At 39.1% G+C, this 23,065-nt stretch overlaps 1 protein-coding gene across 1 annotated transcript in view; it reads left to right on the forward strand.

The window, feature by feature from the left end:
• LOC102549174 (ankyrin repeat domain-containing protein 26-like) overlaps nt 1-23,065 on the forward strand; it is a 57,346-nt gene that overhangs the window by 9,188 nt on the left and 25,093 nt on the right. Inside the window, exons 5-8 of the mRNA XM_087591895.1 lie at nt 5,453-5,486; nt 5,786-5,921; nt 12,306-12,498; nt 15,612-15,690. Of these exons, the coding sequence (XP_087448021.1) occupies nt 5,453-5,486; nt 5,786-5,921; nt 12,306-12,498; nt 15,612-15,690 (442 nt within the window). The remainder of the gene's footprint in view (nt 1-5,452; nt 5,487-5,785; nt 5,922-12,305; nt 12,499-15,611; nt 15,691-23,065) is intronic.

The raw sequence follows: 23,065 nt of genomic DNA on the forward strand, positions 1-23,065 counted from the left end.
CCTTGCTTCTTGCGGTTTCTCCTGGCCAGGATGCTCTGGTTCATCATGGTTTCTCCTCCTCTCCTCCATCCTCTCTTCTCCTCTCACCTCCCCCAACCCAACTCTTGAGTCTCCCTTCCCACCTTTCCCTTCCACTGCCCAATCACTGGGTTAGCCTTTTTTTGAAGTTTAGAATTTGGAGTCTATATTTTAATATTTGATTGAAAATGAGTAGCTGGGTCATTTCTTTTTAAAAATCACAGTCTTTTATATTCAGTTCCTTAAAAATGCTATATTAAATGAAAGTACATTTTGAACAGAATTTCTTCTCTTCAGTAACTCTTTTCTGGAAAGATTTTCTTTGTCTTTGATAGTGAATTCCACATTCTCAACACTCATAAACTTGGCAAATGGAGATTAGCTTAATATTTTGTTCAGCCTGAGTGAGTGATAGGACAGCTCAGACAAGACTACATAGAAAATCCAAGTCTGTCTTTACACACACACACACACACACACACACACACACACACACACACACACACACACACACACTTGCATGTGTTGGGCCATACAATCATGTGTACCCACACATATGCAAACACACAAATGCATACACATACACATAGACACATGTACACATACATGCATGCACATTTTATTGGTAATTGATCCTATCTATAGTTGAATACTGTGTGCTTTAATAAGTTGTAGAGCATTTAGAACTTCTGGGGGTTCTGTTCAGAAATTTTACCCAGTGCCCACGTGTTCGGGGCTCTTCCCCACTTTTTCTTCCATTAGTTTGAGTGTATCTGGTTTGATGTGGAGGTCCTTGATCCACTGGGACTTTTGCTTTGTTCAGGGTATTAAGAATGGATTGATTTGCATTCTTCTACATGCTGACCTCCAGTTGAACCAGCATCATTTGTTGAAAATGCTATTGTTCCACTGGATGGTTTTAGCTCCTTTGTCAATCATTAAGTGATCATGGGTGTGTGGGATCATTTCTGGGTTCTTAAATTATTTTTTTTTTTTTGGTTCTTTTTTCGGAGCTGGGGACTGAACCCAGGGCCTTGCACTTCCTAGGCAAGCGCTCTGCCACTGAGCCAAATCCCCAACCCCGGGTTCTTCAATTCTATTCCATTGATCTACCTGCCTGTCTCTGTACCAATGCCATACGTTTTTTGTTTTGTTTTGTTTTGTTTTGTTTTAATCACAATTGCTCTGTAATACAGCTTGAGGTCAGGGATGGTGATTCCACCAGAAGTTTTTTTATTGTTGAGGATAGTTTTTGCTATCCTGGGTTTTTTGTTATTCCAGGTGAATTTGCAAACTGCTCTTTTTAACTCTATGGAGAATTGATTTGGAATTTTGAAGGGCATTGCATTGAATCTGTAGATTGCTTTTGGCAAAATGGCCATTTTGACTATATTAATCCCGCCAATCCATGAGGATGGGAAGTCTGTCCATCTTCTGAGGTGATCTTCAATTTGTTTCAAGTTTCTCTCCATTTAGTTTGATGTTGACTACTGGTTTGCTGTATATTGCTTTTACTACATTTAGGTATGGGCCTTGAATTCCTGATAATCCAGGACTTTCATCATTGAAGTGGTGTTGAATTTTGTCCACTACTTTCTCAGCATCTAATGAGAAGATCATGTAGTTTTTTTTCTTTGAGTTAGTTTACATAGTGGATTACATTGAGGGATTTTTGTATATTGAACCATCCCTGCATCCCTGGGATTAAGCCTACTTGATTATGATGGATGATCATTTTGATGTGTTCTTGGATTTGGTTTGTGAGAATTATACTGAGTATTTTTGTGTTGATATACATAAGGGAAATTGGTCTGAAGTTCTCTTTGTTGGGTCTTTTTGTGGTTTAGGTATAAGTGTAATTGTGGTTTCATAGAAGGAATTGGGTAGTGCTTCTTCTGTTTCTGTCTTGTGGAATAGTTTGGCCAGTATTGGTATGAGGTCTTCCATGAAGGTCTGATAGAATTCTACACTAAACCCATCTGGTCCTGGCCTTTTTTTTAGTTGGGAGAGTTTTAATAACTGCTTCTATTTCTTTAGGAGTTATGGGACTGTTTAGATAGTTTATCTGATCCTGATTTAACTTTTGTACCCAGTATCTGTCTAAAAAATTGGCCATTTCAAGATTTTCCAATTTTGTTGAATGTAGGCTTTTGTAACAATCTGATGATTGATTGAATTTCCTCAGATTCTCTTATGTCCCCTTTTTCATTTCTGATTTTGTTTACTTGGATACATGCTCCATTCTCTCTGGTTATTCTGGATAAGGGTTTATCTATCTTGTTGATTTTCTCAAAGAACCAGCTCCTGGTTTTGTTGATTCTTTGTATAGTTCTATTTGTTTCTATTTGGTTGATTTCAACCCTTAGTTTGATTATTTCCTGCCTTCTACTCCTCTTGGGTGTACTTGCTTCTTTTTGTCCTAGAGCTTTTAGGTGTGCCATCAAGCTGCTAATGTCTGCTCTGTCCAGTTTCTTTTTGGAGGCATTCAGAGCTATGAGTATTTCCTCTCAGCACTGCTTTCTTTCTTTCTTTTTAATTTTGTATTAGATATATTTCTTTACTTACATTTCAAATGTTATTCCCTTTCCCAGTTTCCTGTCATAAGCCCCCCTAACCCCCATTCCCCTGCACTAGGGGTCCAACCTTGGCAGGACCAAGGGCTTTCCCTTACACTGATGCCTCAAGAAACCTATTCTCTGCTACATATGCAGTTGGAGCCCTGGTTCAGTCTATGTATAGACTTTCAGTAGTGGTTTAGTTCCTGGAAGCTCTGGTTAGTTGGCATTGTTTCAGCACTGCTTTCATTGTGTCCCATAAGTTTGGATATGTTATGCCTTCATTTTCATTAAATTCTAAAATGTCTTTAATTTCTTTCTTTATTTTTTCCTGAACAAGTAATCATTGAATAGAGTGTTGTTCAACTTCTATATATATATTTGTGCTTTCTATTGTTATTGTCCTTATTGACCACTAGCATTAGTCTGTGGTGATCTGATAGGATGCATGGGATTATTTCAGTCTTCTTGTATATGTTGAGGCCTGTTTTGTGATTGATTATATTTTCAATTTTGGAGAAGGTACCATTAGGTGCTGTGAAGAAGGTGTATTTTGTTTTAGGATTAAATATTCTATAAATATCTGTTAATACTTTTGGTTCATGACTTCTGTTAGTTTCTCTGTATCTCTGTTTAGTTTCTGTTTCCAAGATCTGTCCATTGATGAGAGTGGCATGTTGAAATCTCCCGCTATTATTGTGTGTGGTGCAATGTGTGCTTTGAGTTTTAGTGTAGTGTCTTTTATAAATGTAGGTGCCCTTGTATTTAGAGCATAGATATTCAGGATTGAGAGCACATCTTGGTGGATTTTTCCTTTGGTGAATGTGCATGTCCTTCCTTATCTTTTTTTTTCTTGATAACTTCTGGTTGATTTTATTCGATATTAGAGTGGTTACTCCTTTCTTCTTACTTACAGTTGCTTGGAAACTTTTTTCCTGGCCTTTTTCACTGAGGAAGTATCTGTCTTTGTCATTGAGGTAGGTTTCCTGTATGCAGCAAAATGCTGGGTCCTCTTTACATATCCAGTCTGTTAGTCTATGTCTTTTATTGGGAAATCGAGTGCATTGATTTGAGAGATATTAGGGACCAATGATTGTTGTTTCCTATTATTTCTGTTGTTAGAGGTGGAATTATGTTTGTTTGGCTATCTTCTTTTTGTTTAGTTGAAAGATTACTTTCTTGCCTTTTCTAGGGTGTAGTTTCCCTCCTTCTGTTGGTGTTTTTTATTTATTATCCTTTGTAGGGCTGGATTTGTAGATAGATACTGTGTAAATTTGGTTTTGTCATTGAATTTCTTGCTTTCTCCATCTATGTTAATTGAGAGTTTTGCTGGATATAGTAGCCTGGGCTGGCATTTTGTTCGCTTAGGGTCTTTATGGCATCTGTCCACAATCTTCTGGCTTTTATAGCTTCTGGTAAGAAGTCTGGTGTAATTCTTATAGATTTGCCTTTATATGTTTGTTGACCTTTTTCCTTTACTGCTTTTAATATTCTTTCTTTGTTTTTTGTGTTTGGTGTTTTGACTATTATGTGATGGGAGGAATTTCTTTTCTGGTCTAATCTATTTGGAGTTCTGTAGGCTTCTTGTATGTTTTTGGGCATCTCTTTCATTAGGTTAGGGATGTTTTCTTCTATAATTTTGTTGAAGACATTTACTGGCCCTTTAAGTTGGGAGTCTTTGATCTACTCTATACTTATTATCCTTAGGTTTGATCTTCTCATTGTGTCCTGGATTTTCTGGATGTTTTGGGTTAGGAACTTCTTGTGTTTTACATTATCTTTGATGGTCATATCAATGTTTTCTATGGCATCTTCTGCCCCTGATATTCTCTCTTCTATTTCTTGTATTCGGTTGTTGATGCTTGTGTCTATGACTCCTGATTTGTTTGATAGTTTTCTATCTCCAGGGTTGTCCCCTTTTTTGCTTTCTTTATTGTTCCTATACCCTTTTTAAAATCCTGGATGATTTTCTTTAATTCCTTCACATGTTTGGTTGTGTTTTCCTGTAATACTTTAAGGAATTTTTGTGTTTCCTCTTTAAGGGCTTCTACTTGTTTACCTATGTTGTCCTGTATTATTTTAAGGGAGTTATTTATGTCCTTCTTAACTCCCTGTGTCATCATCATGAGATGATTTGGACTTTACATCCAAATCTTGCTTTTCTGGTGTGTTGGGATATCTAATATTTGCTTTGGTGGGAGAACTGGGCTCTGACAGTGCCAGGTCATCTTGGTTTCTGTTGTTTAGGATCCTGTGCTTGCCTCTTGCCATCAGGTTGTCTCTGGTGTTAGCTTGTGTTGCTGTCTGTGACAGTGGCTTGATACTCATATAAGCCTATGTGTCAGCACTCCTGTAGACCTGTTTTTTTTTTTTTTAAGCAAGATCTGGAAACAGAGCTGGTCCTGGGTTTGTGTGACCTGAAACCTCCAGGCAGGTTGCTTGTAGCAGAAGATTTGGTTGTACCTCTGCTCTCAGGTTTGTAGGTACTCCTGGCAACTGGCTGTCAGCTCTTGGTGCAGGCAGAAATCCAAAGGGTCCTGCTGATGACTGCTCCTAGGTTCCTGTGCCCAGAGGGCACAGAGTGTACAAGTTGTAGTTCTTCTTGGGTCAGGAATGTGGGCAGAAGTAGTTGTGTCCTCCAAGCTCTCAGGATTGTCTGGATTTTGCACTGTGTTCTTGTCTTAATTTCAATCTTTTTATGATTTCAGTAGTGGTATTCATTTTATATTAATGTTCCTCTTCTTGTCTATAGCATACTTCTTTTGTAGAAAATTATTTTAGTTCTAATATCTGGTAATTTTATGGATAGAATAAATAAACTTTTTTGTGTTTTATTTACAAATTTAATATTCATCTGAAAGTATTTTATGTTTTTATAGGTCTTCAAAGAAAACTTCCAATGAAAAGGACAAGGTATGGGAATATAAATTCAAATTGTATTTATTAAGATACAGTATAAAAGTCAAAGTAATATATTATAAAGTGACTTTAAATTATAGTATAAAATAAAATAAAATTAAGAATCTTTTATTATATTCAAAACATTTTCAAAAGTCGCCAATAGTAAAGGTGTCCTTCCTATAAAAATCAGGCCTTTCAGAAGCATCTGCATTGTTACTTATGTAAAGTGTGGGTATTTGTCTTTTCTGTATACTTAGTGCATGGGCTACATAATGTGAAGACATCTTATATAACTATAATTCATTTTATAGGTCAAAGAAGAAGAAAATCGTATGTTTGAACTTAATGAACTCATATCATCATCTGAGAGAAACTCAGAGGACTGTGAGATGTTCAGTCATGACACTATTTTGCAACTTATTGAGCAGCTCAGGAGGCAGAGCAAAGGTAGGAGTTTTGCATGCAGCCTCTGTGTGTGCTATAGACGAACATGAATTAGAGTATCACTCATGAAATATCAAAGAACAGAAAACTAGTCTCAGCAGGAGCTGCCAGCAAGCCTGAGCTTCAGTGAGAGAGCATGACAGTGTGGCTTTGGGGTTGTTGCATGAGACTCATGGGTTACAACAAAATGCCACAGGCCAGTCAGCCAGTACATTAAATTGTGGGCTGTACTTTTTGTTGCACTTTCATGTGGCTGGAGGATTGCAGCAGCTCTCTGGAGTGAGTTTGGTGAAGGAGGCTGAATCCAGACATGATGTTTTGCCCTATGATGTGTTGAGGAGACACTCTGAGACTACACCGGGTGTTTTCTTGGCTCCTCTCTTTACCTTAGTTATGTTAAGATTGTCTTCTATACTCTTCAAAAAATATTTTATACGTGTGTGTGTGTGTGTGTGTGTCTGTGAGTGTGTGTGTGTGTGTGTGTGTGTGTGTGTGTGTGTGTGTACACCTGGTTGTGAGCATTTGTTGGCATGCACAGTCTAGAGGAGGAGTTCAGGTGTCCTGCTCTATCATTATCCTGCTTAGTCCTTTGAGACGGTATCTCTCTGAGGTTGAACCTAGGTTGGCATGCCAGCACTCTTGTCTGCAGCTCTCAAAGCCTTGGCGTACAGGCACGTATGTAGTCAGATGTGCTTTTTAATGGATATTTGAACTCAGGTCTCATGTTTGCACAGCAAACACCCATATACACTGAGCTAGCTCCCTTAAGACTGATTGTATCTATTTTTAAAAATTTATTAATTTTTAAAAATTTTTACATTCAAGATTTTATTCCTCTCCTGGTTCACCCTCTTACTGTTCCACATCAAATACCTCCTCCCCATTCCCCCTATCTACACTAGGATGTATCTACCCCACTTAACCCCCAGACCTCTTAACTTCCTGGGGTCTCCATTCTCTTGAGGGTTAGATGCATCTTCTCTGAACCTAGACATGAGAGTCTACTGCTGTATATTTGTTGAGGCCCTCATATCAGCTGGTGTATGCTGCCTGGTTGGTGATCCAGTGTCTGAGAGATCTCAGGGATCCAAGTTAATTGAGACTGCTGGTCCTCTTACAGGGTTGCCATCCTCCTCAGTTTCCTCCAACTTTTCCCTAATTCAACCACAGGGATCAGCAGCTTCTGTTGATTGGTTAAGTGCAAATATCTGCATCTGACTCTTTCAGCTGCCTGTTGGGTCTTTTGGAGGGTAGTCATGATAGTTCCCTTTTTGTGAGCACTCCATAGCCTCAGTAATGGTGTTAGGCTTTCCTCCACTCCCCCCACCCCGAGCTGGATACCATTTTGGGCCTGTCTCTGGACCTTCTTTTCCTCAGGTTCTCCGTTTCCAACCCTGCAGTTCTTTGCCGGAACAATTATGGTTCAGAGTTTTGACTGTGGGATAGTCTCTCTTGATGCCCTGTCCTTCTTCTGGAGGTGGGTTCTACAAGTTCCCTCTCCCCACTGTAGTGTATTTCACGTAAGGTGCCCCCTTTGAGTTCTGAGACAGTCTCACCTCCCAGGTCTCTGGTGCATTCTTGAGGGTTCTCCCAACCTTTTTCCTCCCGAGGTCACCTGTTTCCATTCTTTCTGCTGGCCCACAGGGCTTCAGTTCTTTTCCCCCAACGAATACCAGATCATGTTCCCCTTTCCTGCACTCCCAACCCCTCTTCTGTTTCTCCCTCCCTCCTCGTGGTTGCTTTCTTCTGGCTCCAAGTGGTACTGAGGCATCCTCATTTGGGCCCTTCAGCTTGTTGAACTTTTTGGGTTCTGTGGAATGTATCTTGGGTATTCTGTACTATTTTTTGGCTAATATCTACATATTAGTATATACCATGCATGTCCTTTTGGGTCTGAATTACTTCACTCAGAATGATATTTTCTATCTCCATTCATTTGCCTGCAAAACTCAGGATATCCTCTTTCTTAATTGTGTAAATGAACCACATTTTCTGTATCCATTTTTCTGTCGTGGGACATCTGGGTTGTTTCTGCTTCTGGCTATCACAAATAAGGCCACTATGAACATAGTGGAACACGTGCCCATGTGATGACATAGTGGGGCATCGTTGGAGTATATTCCCAAGAGTGATATTTCTGGGTCTTTAGGTAGGTCTATTTCCAATTTTCTGAAGAACCTTCAAATTGATTTCCAGAGTGGTTGTACCAGTCTCCAATACCACTAGCAATGGAGGAGTATTCCTCTTTCTCCACATCCTCACCAACATGTGCTGTCACCTGAGGTTTTGATCTTAGCCATTATGTTTGGTATAAGGTGGAATCCCAGGATCATTTTGATTTGCATTTCTCTGATCACTAAGGACTTAGATTTCTTTACATGCTTCTTAGGCATTTGAAACTCCTCTGTTGTAAATTCTCTGTTTAGTTCTATACCCTATTTTTTGATTGGGTTGTTTGGTTTTTTGTTGGTTAGCTTCTTGAGTTCTTTATATATTTTTGATATTAGCCCTCTACAGAATGTGGGGTTCATGAAAAATTTTCTCAGTCTGTAGGTTGCTGATTTGTCTTATTGACCATGTCTTTTGCCTTACAGAGGCTTTCCAGTTTCATGAGGTCCTATTTATCAATTCTTGATCTTAGAGCCTGAACCATTGGAGTTCTGTTTGGGAAATTTCCTCCTGTGCCAATGAGTTTAAGGCTTTTCCCCACTTTCTCTTCTATTAGAATCAGTGTCTCTTCTGGTTTTATATTGAGGTCCTTATCCACTTGGACTTGAGCTTTGTGCAAGAGGACAAACATGGATCTATTTTCACTTTTCTACATACAGTCAGCCAGTTAGACCAGCACCATTTAGTGAAGATACTTTGTTTTTTTTTATTGTATGTTTTTAGCTTCTTGGTCAAAGATCAAGTTTGTGTAAGTGTGTGTTTTTATTTCTGGGTCTTCAATTTTGTTCCATTGATCAATCTGTCTGTCTCTGTACCAGACGTGTGCAGTTTTTTTTTTTTATCACTTTTGTTCTGTAGTAGAGCTTGAGGTCAGTGATAGTGAGTCCCCCAGCTGTTCTTTTACTGTTAAGAATTTTTTTTGCTATTCTGGGTTTTTTGCCTTTCCTCATGCATTTGAGAATTGGTTTTTTAATCTAATTTTTATTCACTCAGATGTTTTACAATATTTTAAGGTGTGGGTGTTAATATGTTTGTGTATGTGTGTATTTGTGTGTACATGCAGGTGTGTATGCATATCTGTATGTGTGTATTTGTGTGTACATGCATGTGTGTATGCATATCTGTATGTGTGCATTTGTGTATACATGCATGTGTGTATGCATATCTGTATGTGTGCCTGTTATGCATCTTCCTCAATTGCACTCAATCTCATTTTTTTTGAAACAGCCCGTCTCACTGAACCCAAAGCTTACCAATTCAGTTAGGTTGGCAGGCCATGAGATCCAGGTGTGCTCCTGTCTATGCCTCTCTTGCTTCCAGATGACAGCAGATACCACCATGTACATCTTAAAAAAAGAAAGACAGCAACAACAACAACAACAGCAACAGCAACAACAATAACAAAACAAAACCCAAAGAAAAACAAAACAAAAAACCCACCAAGTTTTGATTCAGGGTCCAAATTCAAGTTAGAATAGCTTACATAACGAACACTTTAATTACTGAGATATTGTGTCAGACCTCATCCTTTCAAATGATGTCACACCATTTTATAGGCTTAGATTTTTAATACATACTTTACTAAGGGTTCTCAAATGCTTCAATCACCTTTCTAACATTCAAATATAGGGAAGAAAATTTTGGAAATAGCACAAGTGGATGTGCCCCTGTTTAAAAGTAGTACTTTGTGGGCAATGCCAATCTCCACTTTCAGGATACCTTCAGTCCAGTTCAGTAGTCTCAGGATATCAACAGTACAGTACAGAAGTGTCACGAAACATGAGTCAGCAATAGTGGCACAATCCAGCAGAAAAATACTAGGCCTCTCCTGAATTGGCACAAGTCAGCAGGAGCTACAAGGAGCACCCAGAATACCAGGAGTTCTCTGCCATCTGTCTCTCAACAAAGTGGAGATCAGCAAAGAGGCAAGACCAAGGCAGAGTTGTACATCTAGCTATGCAATCCCCTTGTCACTGTCCTTTAAGTTCCACTTAAAATCTCTTCAAACATGTCTTGTCCTCCCTTGGTTCTTGCTTCAGCAAAACACAATGTAGGTTTGCATAGCATAACAAAGCCAGAAACTTCCACTTCTACATTTGAATTGTATATGCTTATGGCTAATTTTTTTATCCTTGAAGATTAGGTGTCAAGAATGCCATCCAACTGTATTCTAAAATATACACAAATGTTTTCATTCTCAAAAAATGTACCTTTTCAACACACTGGTAAGTGCAGGTTTTACCAATACTCTAAAGAGTTGTTAAGACAGATTTTGTCTGTTTAGTGTACAATATTATGGAAGATATATTAAAATCATGAGAAGCCACTTCATATAGAGAGAAATTTATTGAAAAGAAAAGCTGCCCATATAGGATTTACCCATATCATGTGTTCTTTTCCACACAGTCTCATAAGCCTTGAGTTTACAGTAGTGGTAACTAGAAATGTCCATGAAATTTGATCAGTTTTGCATTATGCATATTAACATTTATTTACATTCTTGCCTTATGCACTCTTCTTTGAATGAGTTTTGTAAATTTAAACTAAAGCCCATATCTGGGTATCGTAATAGTAGTAAATGAGAAACTATTTAACTATGACCCATAAACTCATGATATACATTTATTTTATCATTTTAATAATTTTTAATATTTAATATTTATAAATTTTATACAACTTAAAATATAATTAATATGATAACATTTAATTATATTTATTATTTTGTTTTATCTTATTCGATGTCAAAACTTGGTTTCATTTCATTTTCTTCTGAGTCTGTAATGTTTGTTTTATGTCTTCTCCATTGCATTCTATCCATTTTTCTGAATTTTATATATGCATTTTATATTGCTTGTAAACAGTTTGATCTTTCTTTTGTTGTTGTAAAAATATTAGGCAAACAACAACAGATGTTACCTTGGCTATACCTTAGATGCACCCAGCACATTGCTTATTCTCCATTATTAAATAGCATGTCATTGCTCTTTGCTAACTGTACTGGCTAGTTTTGTGTGTCAACTTGACACATGCTGGAGTTATCACAGAACAGTAGCCCCAGTTGTGGAAGTGCCTTCAAGAGATTCAGCTGTAAGGCATTTTCTCAACTAGTTGTCAGGGTGGGAGGACCCATCCCATTGTGGGTGGTGCCATCCCTGGGCTGGTATTCCTGGGTTCTATAAGAAAGCAAGCTGAGCAAGCCAGGGGGAGTAAGCCAGTAAGTAACATCCCTCCACGGCCTCTTCATAGTTCCTGCTTCCTGACCTGCTTGAGTTCCAGTCCTGACTTGCTTTGGTGATGAACAGCAACTTGGAAGTGTAAGCTGAATAAACCCTTTCCTCTCCAACTTGCTTCTTGGTCATGATGTTTGTGCAGGAATAGAAACCTGACTAAGAAACTAATTATGGTCCTGAGAATTATTTCTTGTTCAGTGTGGCATATGGGAAGAGATGCTTTCTTCTTGGCATTGTGTCTCCTTTAATTGTGTGAGATGTTGAGCCTCTCAGCCTCAGGATCTCTCCTGGAGTACCTGTGTTGTGTGCTCTGCAGTATGTTCAAGGTGGCCTAACACGATGCCCAGAGCATCCTCTCTTCTTTGTGTCTTTTTTCCAGACATCTGACCCTTGATTTCTGGCTTCCTTCCTTACAAAATAGTTTATCAGCTCAGCTCTAGGAGTCTGGAAGAGTCAGAACAGCTTCATCCTCATCATGTTCTAACCTAATCTAAACTATCTCATAGTCACAGAGATAGAAAACTGGGATAATATCATCTTACTATTTTAATGCCTATTAGCTAACATTTTCTTTCATCTCTGAAGTATATAATTTTCAGTTTTTAAAACATATATTTTCTGATTTGTGATGTTTGAGGTAGGAATAAAAATCAGTACCTTCACTTGACTTTGGTTAGAATTGGAGAACAGTAGCTTCTGGGCACCTGCTGTAGACCAATGGCAATGTGTCTCTTCATACTCTGACCAACTATTTCTTGTTATCATTTCATGTCTATGCATCACTTCCATTAGGACATATTCCTGCATGCTTATTTGACATTAAATAGGTTTTAGGTTTTTGTCTTCTCTTTTTATCTGCAAATCACACCATGTATGTAAATCACCTCGGTATTCCTTTCTGCAGTGTATGTAGTTTATGTGATACTCTAGACTGTTTTGTGTACCAAATAAGCTGCTGTACTTCAATTGTGCTTTTTCTTCAATACAGATCCTGAAAGCCTAGTGAAAGTCTGGTGTGCAGTTTGTTCATATAAAAAATCAATGGAATCTACAAAACGTAACTGTGAATTAATTACAGAAAGAAATAAAAGTTTAGGCAATGATATTATTGCATTACAAAAAGAAAGGTCTCAAGTAGAGATTGAAAAGACTAGATTGCAACTAGAGCTATGCAATATGAGGTATGATGTCCCAACTTTAGAGAAATATTTTAACTGTTTACATTAGACAATAAAAGAAGACTTATAGCTTGTCACTAACTTTTAAAGTGTCTGCAGGGGACAAATCTGTCCAGATTTGGGTTTTATTATTATTAGTTTTGATAGATGTATTTATGTAGTCTAGGGAAGCCCCAAATTTGTGATCTTCTGTCCTTAGATGTTTGATTTTTGGGGTGATCCAACCAGGTTCCTCTATGGCTATATGAGAGAATTGTTAGTCTTCTGGAATATGAAGATAATGTAATTAAAAATTCCTAATTATGACTATTTTCCCATAATTACATATATATTTATGTCTATATATGTGTGTCCTTTCAAATCACAATTTTGATATGTATTACAAACTTATTTTTTATGAGACAAGAATTAAAAATTTTAAAAATATTTTATAATTATGCTGCAAAGAACACCCTTTATTAAAAGCTTCTCTAATGTTGAATTATTGAATACATATCTGAATAAATTCTTCAGAATCAATTTATTCATTTGAAGGAAATAAATCCTATAAAAGGACTTGGCTGATATAATTGTTGCAACCCAAATTTACATTAATATAAAATTCCACCAATGGAATATGAAATGATAGTTCTCTTAATCCAGAAAATTCATTTAGTATTATGCTGCTTTGTACTGAACCTAGAATTTCACAAAAAGTAGTTAGATTCCACTCTTCCATAGAGATAAGCTTAGATACTACTTTATTCTCACATGCACAACGTGAAAAAATGATTTCCAAATAGAATATTCAATATAATTCATAGAAAAAAATCAATTTTATGTTGAAAGACAAAAGAAACTTTGTTTGTAATTAATTGCTAGATTAGTCAAGGAATTTTAAAAATTATACAATTCACAGGTTAAACTGAAAATGATCAAATAGAGATATAAAAATTGTGAGAACACATTTGAGATGACCTAGATGATTTTTGGAGTCTAATAATGTACATAATGCTTGGAAAATATTTGAATGTGCTTCATTACACTGTGAATCATTTTGGAGGATAATTATAGTTTATGAATACTGAAGTTTACTTCTATCAAATTTATAAAATTTTGTGAACAGAATAACTTCAAAACTAATATTTTTTTATTAATGTTTTGACAATTTTAGAATATTTAAATCATTCATTCTGTACACCACTAGTTCTTCTCAACCTCTGGGTCATGACCGCTTTAGGGGTTAAATGACCCTTTTACAGGGGTCACCAGAGACCATTGGAAAATACTTATATTACAATACATAGAATATATAGAGCTATTTTTACATTGAAATACACAAAATAGCAAAATTGCCATCATGAATTAGAAATAAAAGTGACTTTATGGTCAGGGGTTACCAGAGTATGAGGAACTATATTAAAGGGTCACAATTTTAGGAAGCTTAGAATTGAGACCCTTCCCATCCACAGACCCCTTCCAGTTTGCAACTGTACTCAGAGCAGAGCCTCAGCTCTGAATCCCTACCCACTGAGTCTACACCTAGAGGTAGCTTGGCCCCCAAGGAGTTCTGATGTATCCAGGATCACAGAATCACAGGCTCACAGGCTAACAGGCTTGCAGTAGGGACAGGCTCCAGTGAGAGACAGCTAGACCAATTAAAACCCAGAGATAACCAGAAGGCAGCACTCAAGCACAAGGACATAAGCAACAGAAACTGATAATACTTGGCAACATCAGAACCCAGTTCTCCCATCACAGAAAGCCCTGCACCCCCCACACACCTAAAGGATCCAGATCTACATGCTCATCTTTGTCTACTCCACACACCATTTGTGAGTAAACTGCATACTTTTCAATCCACTTGTTCACCCTTTTTACTCTTGAATAATATTGTAAGCACAGCTAAAACGGAGAGCATTAACAATGTGATAGTCCTGGGCTGGAGAGATGGCTCAGTGGTTAAGAGCACTGAATGTTCTTCCAAAGGTCCTGAGTTCAATTCCAAGCAACCACATGATGGCTTACAACCATCTGTAATAGGATGCTCTATTCTGAAGTGTATGAAGATCAACTACAGTGTACTCACATATAAATAAAATAAATAAATCTTTAAAAAAAACAATGTGATAGTCCAAACAGTAATGACTTTGGGAATACTTTCCTCCACTAAATAAACCCGTCAACTATTTTTAAACTCCATATCACTCAGAATTTCAGGCATGGATCCTGATTCCAGGACAGAATCTAATGTGTATGGCCTCAGGCCAACTCTGTAGAAGAGTAGTTTATTCCACTTGAAAGCTCATGATCTGCATTTAGATAAATGAGCATTCTGGTCTTCTGAACTCATGCATGAGTGGTTCCTTAGTCCAGCCTCAGTATGAGCCAACTGTAAACCACAGTTCCCATGTTTCCCAATGCCCACAAAACATGTTTCTAAATCTACAAAGCACATGGGCAGTTTCATAGCAGAAGTTCCTTTTTAATCACTTTCCTCACTGCTGAGATGACTGCTCACAATCAGTTTGATATAGAAAAATGATACTGGCTCAGCTTTCAGAGAACCTGTAGTCTATCGTGACAGGAAAGACCTGAAGGGGGTCTTCTGTCTTTGCAGCAGGAACACAAAACCTTGTCTAGCTACTGCTTCTTTTAATTGCAGGAGGTAGTTTATGAACACTCAGACTCTGCATCATGAGCTTGGGACATGAGGGTCACTCACAGAGGTCTGTAGTGAAAGCCACGTGCTGAATAACTTGTGTTTTCAAGCAAGCAACGAAGAAAGAGAAATCGCATCATTCATAAAAAATTGCACACTTTTGAGATCAGGAAAAATTCTGGTTTCTGTACTTAAAATGCATAGTTTACACCGGGGGATGGAACTCACTCCATATGCGTATGCTTTCTATGTGTGAAAGTTTGAAACCCACTGAGACGAAAAACAAAATGCCTATTGGTTCAAATTACCTCTAACCTTTATGGAAAGGGCCACACAAAGAGTTATACAGTTTCCAAATTTCTATTCTTCAAATTTGTCAGAATTCCTGTAATCATTCACATGTTGTTTTCAGAAACTAGTTTGGTATTTTCAAATGTAGCTAGTTATACACAATCATTCTAAAATGTATTTTTAGGCTTACAGCTGAAAATTCAGAATTAAAGGCTGCAATAAAGGTCCAAGCAAAGGAGGATGGACAGCTTCCAAGAACCCCAGTAAGTACACACTTATGAAGTCCATTATTTATTAATTTCTGTAAGACTCAAAAGAAATCTTCCTTTGTCCAGCAGCAGTATATGTCCACAATTTAGGAAATATGAATATTCTTCCTGTTCAAATATTTGATATATCCATATTGTTACTCTTTGCTAGTAGTCTTGGAGTCTGTTTAATTCTCTGTCCATGTAGCAGTACACTACTAGTGGTTTCTGTACTAAGGATATGATCTATTTAGTCACAGGTTCTTGGCTCTAACAATGGTTCCAGGTATGGGTTTCACATAGAGAATGAGCCTTACATCCAATGAGAAAACGGTTGAATATTTTCATGATATTCAAGAGTCTTATTTGCCACCAGCAATGTCTTGGAATGCTAGTCATAGATGCAGGGACAGGATACACATCAGCGTTAGACTGGTGACTTCTTTTTTCCTCTAGCCGTATGCCTTGCAGCTGCTAGCACTTGAAAGCTAGCTAGTGGGGATGTTATTGATTTCCTCATTTGACATGACTCAAGGTATGAGGTCTCCAGGAATAAGGTCTTACCATCAGTTTCTGGAGTATAACCAAAAGCATCACCAATTACCTGGATATTAGGATTCTATATGACCTCACTTGTCAACAACTGCAAAAATAGCAACCCATTCTTGGCACAGCAATAACTTTATCCCTATGGTGTTGAGCAAGGCCATCATTACCCCATTATAAGATAACTCTGTCTTCACTCTCTTTATACATATGTATATATATATATATATATATATATATATATATTAGGAAGCTTCTGAAGTATCAATGTGGACATGTGACCTTCTTGAAAGGTCATTCTTTTTATTTTTATTTTTATTTTTATTTTTTATTTTTTTGTTTTCTGACAGACTTACTTTTCATCTTTTACTAGACTGGGAAAATAAAAGCAATGCCTTTTAAGGGGAAACATTTTCAAACCTGAAATTTAACTGAGCACAGGCCATTGAAAGGAGAAGAGCACACACTGGAGATTGCATGTTTTTTTTTTTATCTTTATTAACTTGAGTATTTCTTATTTACATTTCGATTGTTATTCCCCTTCCCAGGTTCCGGGCCAACATCCCCCTCCCCTTCTCTATGGGTGTTCCCCTCCCCATCCTCCCCCCATTGCCGCCCTCCTCCCAACAATCTAGTTCACTGGGGGTTCAGTCTTGGCAGGACCCAGGGCTTCCCCTTCCACTGGTGCTCTTACTAGGATATTCATTGCTACCTATGAGGTTGGAGCCCAGGGTCAGTCCATGTATAGTCTTTGGGTAGTGGCTTAGTCCCTGGAAGCTTTGGTTGTTTGGCATTGTTGTTCATATGGGGTCTCAAGCCCCTTCAAGCTCTTTCAGTCCTTTCTCTGGTTCCTTCAACGGGGGTCCCATTCTCAGTTCAGTGGTTTAATGATGGCATTCGCCTATGTATTTGTTGTATTCTGGCTGTGTCTCTCAGGAGAGATCTACATCCGGTTCCTGTTGGCCTGCACTTCTTTGCTTCATCCATCTTATCTAGTTTGGTGGCTGTGTATGTATGGGCCACACGTGGGGCAGGCTCTGAATCCTCTTCTTCCTTCTGCCTCTGTTCTAACCTTTGCCTCCCTATTCCCTCCCAAGGGTATTTTTGTTCCCCCTTTAAAGAAGGAGTGAAGCATTCGCATTTTGGTCATCCCTCTTGAGTTTCATGTGTTCTGTGCATCTAGGGTAATTCGAGCATTTGGGCTAATCCACTTATTAATGAGTGCATACCATGTGTGTTTTTCTGTGATTGGGTTACCTCACTCAGGATGATATTTTCCAGTTCCATCCATTTGCCTATGAATTTCAAAAAGTCATTGTTTTTGATAGCTGAGTAATATTCCATTGTGTAGATGTACCACATTTTCTGTATGCATTCCTCTGTTGAAGGGCATCTGGGTTCTTTCCAGCTTCTGGCTATTATAAATAAGGCTGCTATGAACATAGTGGACCATGTGTCTTTGTTATATGTTGGGGCATCTTTTGGGTATATGCCCAAGAGCAGTGTAGCTGGGTCCTCAGGTAGTTCAATGTTCAACTTTCTGAGGAACCTCCAGACTGATTTCCAGAGTGGTTGTACCAGTCTGCAATCCCACCAACAATGGAGGAGTGTTCCTCTTTCTCTGCATCCTCGCCAGCATTTGCTGTCACCTGAGTTTTTGATCCTAGCCATTTTCACTGGTGTGAGGTGAAATCTCAGGATTGCATTTCCCTTACCAGCATGCTCTTCTTAACTTCATCATTTTATCTAATTTTGGTGGACACATGCACACACACATACACACACACACACACACACACACACACACACACACACACACACACACGGGGCAGGCTCTGATAGCCATTCCTTTAGTCTCCACTGCAAACTTTGCAACTTTGCCTCCATAGCCCCTCCTATGAATATTTTTGTTCCCCCCTTTAAGAAGAAATGAAGCATCCACATTTTGGTCATCCTTCTTCTTGATCTTCCTGTGGTCTGTGGATTGTATCTTGGGTAATTCAAGCTTCTGGGCTAATATCCACTTATCAGTGAATGCATATCATATGTGTTTTTTTCCTGTGATTGACTTATCTTACTCAGAACAATATTTCCTACTTCCATCCATTTGTCTATGAATTTCATGAAGTCATTGTTTTTTAGCTATCATTTTGATATCTGAGTAGTATTCCATTGTTTAGATGTACCATATTTTCTGTATCTATTCCTCTGTTGGAAGGCATTTGGGTTCTTTCAAGCTCCTGGCTATTATAAATAAGGCTGCTACAAACACAGTGGAACATGTGTCTTTGTTGCATGTTGGAACATCTTTTGGGTATATGCCCAGGAGAGGTATAGCTGGGTCCTCAGGTAGTGCCATGTCCACTTTTTTGAGGAACCTTCAGACTGATTTCCAGAGTGGTTGTAGCAGTGAGCAATCCCACCAACAATGGAGGAGTGTTCTTCTTTCTCCATATCCTCGCCAGCATCTTTTGTCACCTGAGTTTTTTATTTTAGCCATTATGACTGGTGTGAATGGGAATCTCAGACTTGTTATGATTGTATTTCCCTAATGACTAAGGATATTGGGCATTTCTTTAGGCACTTCTCAGCCATTAGATATTCCTCAGCTGAGAATTCTTTGTTTAGTTCTGTACCCCATTTTTTCATAGGGTTATTTGTCTCTCTGGCATCTAACTTCTTGAGTTCTCTGTATATATTGGATATTAGCCCTCTATCAGATGTAAGATTGCTAAAGATCTTTTCCTAATCTTTTGATTGCTGTTTTATCCTTTGCCTCATAGAAGCTTTGCAGTTTTATGAGGTCCCATTTGTTGATTCTTGATCTTAGAGCACAAGCCACTGGTGTTTTGTTCAGGAAATTTTCCCCAGTGCCCAAGTGACCGAGACTGTTCCCTACTTTTTCTTCTATTAGTGTGAGTGTATCTGGTTTGATATGGAGGTCCTTGATCCACTTGGACTTAAGCTTTGTATAGGGTGACAAGGATGGATCAATTTCCATTCTTCTACATGTTGACCTCCAGTTGAACGAGCACTATTTGTTGAACGTGCTATCTTTTTTCCATCGGATGCTTTTAGCTCCTTTGTGACCAAATGACCATAGTTGCATGGGTTCATTTCTGGGTCTTACTGATGTACCTGCCTGTCTCTATACCAATACTGTACAGTTTTTATCACCATTGTTCTGTAATGCTGCTTGAGGTCAGAGATGGTTGTGTTTTCCTATAATTCTTTAAGGGATTTTTTTTTGTTTCCTCTTTAAGGGCATCTACTTGTTTACCTATGTTGTCCTGTATTTCTTTAAGGGAGTTATTTTTGTCCTTCTTAAAGTCCTCTGTCATTATCAGATCTGATGTTAGTTGGTCTTGTTGTGTGTGACTGGAGCTTTTCACTCCTGTGAGCTGGTGAAGCCATGAGCCCGTGAGCCCATGAGCCTGTGAGCCCGTTAGTCTGTGATCTTAGAAGTGTGAGTGCTTCTGAAACACAAGCTCTCACAGGGCAGGTTTGGGTTCTGGAGCTCTGTGGAACAACTCCAGCTTTGGGTGCAGAAGGAGACCTGAAGAGTCCTGTACTAGGCCACCCAACGGCTCCCACACACCATGCACTTCTGGCCTGTCTCTCCTTGGACAGTCGGGGGAGAGAATGTGGTGTCCCACCTGCAGGCTGTGGGCTTAGGATGGAGAGTGCTCCTGGCAGACCAGCAGCTCTCTGTCGGCTGATTTTGTGTCTATGACTTTCTTTTTTATTAGTCATTTTATTTATTCACATTTCAAATGTTTTCCCCCTTCCCAGTATTCCTCCATGATCACTCCACTTCTTCCCCCTCCCTTTTGCCTCTAAAAGTACGCTCCCCCACCCACCCAACCCTACCTCATCTCCCTAGTATCCCCCTTCTCTAAGGTGTAAAGCCTCAATATGGCCAAGCTCACCCATTGCCCCAGATAAGGCCAGATAAGGCAATCCTGTAGCATGGGCAATGATATACACTTTGATTGGTGGTTTAGTCCCTAGGAGCTCTGAGATGTTCAGTTAGTTGATACTGTTATTCATCCTATGGGGTTGCGATCCCCTTCACCTCTTTCAGTCCTTCCCCTAACTCTTCCAACGTGGTCCCCAGGCTCAGTCCAAAGGTTGGGTGTAAGTATCTGCATCTGTCTCAAACAGGTTCTTGTAGAGTTAGCTTCTCAGGGTACACCAATGCCAGGCTCCTCTTTGCAAGCACATATTGGCATTAGCAATATTGTCAGGTTTTAGTGACTGTGTATGAAATGGGTCTCAAGTTGGGGAAGTCTCTGGATCATCTTCCTTCAGTCTCTGCTCCAATTGTGTCCCTGCATTTCCTTTAAACAGGAATAATTCTGGGTCAAAATTTTTGAGATGGGTTGATGGCCAAAATCCCTCAACTCATGCCATCTACTGGAGGTGATGTCTTCAAATTTCATTTTTCCACCATTAGGCATTTCAGTTATAGACCTCCCAATTGGGTTCTGGGAGCCTCTCACATCCCCGCTGTCTGAAACTTTCTATGATAAATGAAAAAGAAAGGAGGTAAGCACAGAGGGACTTGAGATAAGAAGTCAAGGCTGTGTATTTGTCAGGCTCTGGCAGAGTCTCTCAGGTGACAGTTATATCAAGCTCCTGTCAGTCTGCACTTTTTGTCATCTGCAATAGTGTGTAGGTTTGGTGACTGTGTATAGGATGGATCCCCAAGTGGAGCAGTCTCTGGATGGCCTTTCTGTCAGTCCCTGCTCCACATTTTGTCTCCATATTTCTTCTTGAAGTATTTTGTTCTAAGAAGGACTGAAGCCTCCACCCTTTGGTCTTCCTTCTTCATGTGGTCTGTAAATTGTATCTTGGATATTCCAAACTTTTGGATTATCTACTTATCAGTGAGTGCATACCATGTGTGTTCTATTCTGATTGGGTTACCTCACTCAGGATGTTATTTTCTTTCTTTCTTTTTTTAGGATGTTATTTTCTGCTTTCATCCATTTGCCTATGAATTTCATGAAGTCATCATTTTTAGTAGCTGAGTAGTACCCAATTGTGTTAATGTGCCATTTTTTCTGTATTGATTCCTCTGTTGAAGAACATCTGGGCTCTTTCCAGCTTCTAGCTATTATAAATAAGGCCACTGTGAACATAGTCAAGCATGTGTCCTTGTTATATGTTGGATCATCTTTTGGGTATATTCCCAGGAGTGGTATAGCGGGGTCCTTAGGGAGTACTATGTCCAACTTTCTGAGGATCCATCAGACTGATTTCCAGAGCAACACTTTTAAAGGACAAAATTTATTTAAGACTAGCTTACAGATTCATTCTAATACCAAGGCAGGAAGCATGGTAGTGTTTACAAAGGCATAGTGCTAGAGAAGGGGCTGAGATTTCTACATTATGATCTGTCTGTCAGATGACTTGCATCCTCAGGGAGCTGGGACAAAGTTCTCTTCTGAAATGAGTGGAGCTTCAAAGCTCAACCCCAAAGTGAGGCATTTCTTCCAATAAGGCCATACCTACTCCCAATAGACCATACCTCCTAAGAGTGCCTCTCCCCAAGACCCATTCATATCCCTTCCACCCTTATACTGTGAGTCAAGAAGATGTTCCCCAAAGGTTCTCAAATGTCAGGGTTAGATTGATTTACTGATGGAAAACAAGGGCTTGGCCAGACCAGCAGTGTAATTTGGCATTCCAAAAGAGTCATAGGGTTGTTAACTCCAAGTACCATAGGGGTGGAGAGTATGAATATTTTTTTGCAGAGGGTGGGAGGCTATCCATGTGTGTCCACAGATGATGGGGCGGGAAAGACAGAGGGAAAGGGAAGAACACAGCAAAATAAGAAGATGAGTTCTGCCAAATGAGTGCCATAAGTCCTGAGATGGTGAGGAATGGAAGTGTGAGATCTCTATTTATGACGGGGAGTGGCAGTGAATCCTGCAATGTGGATGGTAATGATCCTGGAGACTCGATACAGTTGCGATAACCAAGAAAAGGAGGAATAATTAGGATCATTAATTATAATAGCAACAAAGGTGAAGGTGATCCTTAGGAAGTGTGATTGTTATGGTACCCAAAGGAAGATACAGGACCCTACTGGCCACATTTTGGGTCATAGAATATCTCTGTTAGTGACTCACAAACTGGTTCCAGAGATTGACTCTCACAGGCCAGAGTGGGGAGTAGTTTCTATCTGGGAAGGAAATATGGAGTACTGGGACCACAGGTTATCAGAGTGTGTGAAGAACTGGAATAGGGTACCATGATGGAATGTCACTAGGGCAAGCATGGAAGAGGGACACTTCTAATATCAGAACTCTGGTGAATCCTGAGGGAGAGAGAGTTAGAGGGGAAGAAGAGGACTTCACTTCAGCCTGGGAGATGCTGTCAGGAAACTAGCATGGATGGGTAGAGTAGAGAGTAGAGGAACATGGAGGACTTAGCTGAGTAAGACCCAGAAGAAGAGTCCCAGAAAGAGGGCTACATTGTGAGCTAGGAAAAAACTTTCTTTTTTTTTCCTTTTCTTTGTATTCCACAGCAGAGCCCTTATTCTATTCAAGCTAGTTCTCTAGGAAAAAACCTTTCTATATTTAATAAATAAAGCTTATTAATTTACATTTCATAAAATGTCATGGTGAAAATCTTATATCTGAGCTCCACGACAAATGTTTATTACTGGGGGCCAGAGAGATCACTCGGTGTGTAAGAGCACTTGCTGCTCTTGCAGAGGACCTGGTTTCAATTTCCAGCATCCACATGGCAACTCCCAGTTGTGTGGAACTCCAGCTCTTTCAGGGATCCCATAAACTTTTCTGGTCAGAGGTGGCAGTAGGTAAGCCTTACCCTA

This window comes from Rattus norvegicus, chromosome 17, assembly GCF_021556685.1.
Source record: "Rattus norvegicus strain SHRSP/BbbUtx chromosome 17, alternate assembly SHRSP_T2T, whole genome shotgun sequence".
NCBI classification, from domain to species: Eukaryota; Metazoa; Chordata; class Mammalia; order Rodentia; family Muridae; genus Rattus; species Rattus norvegicus.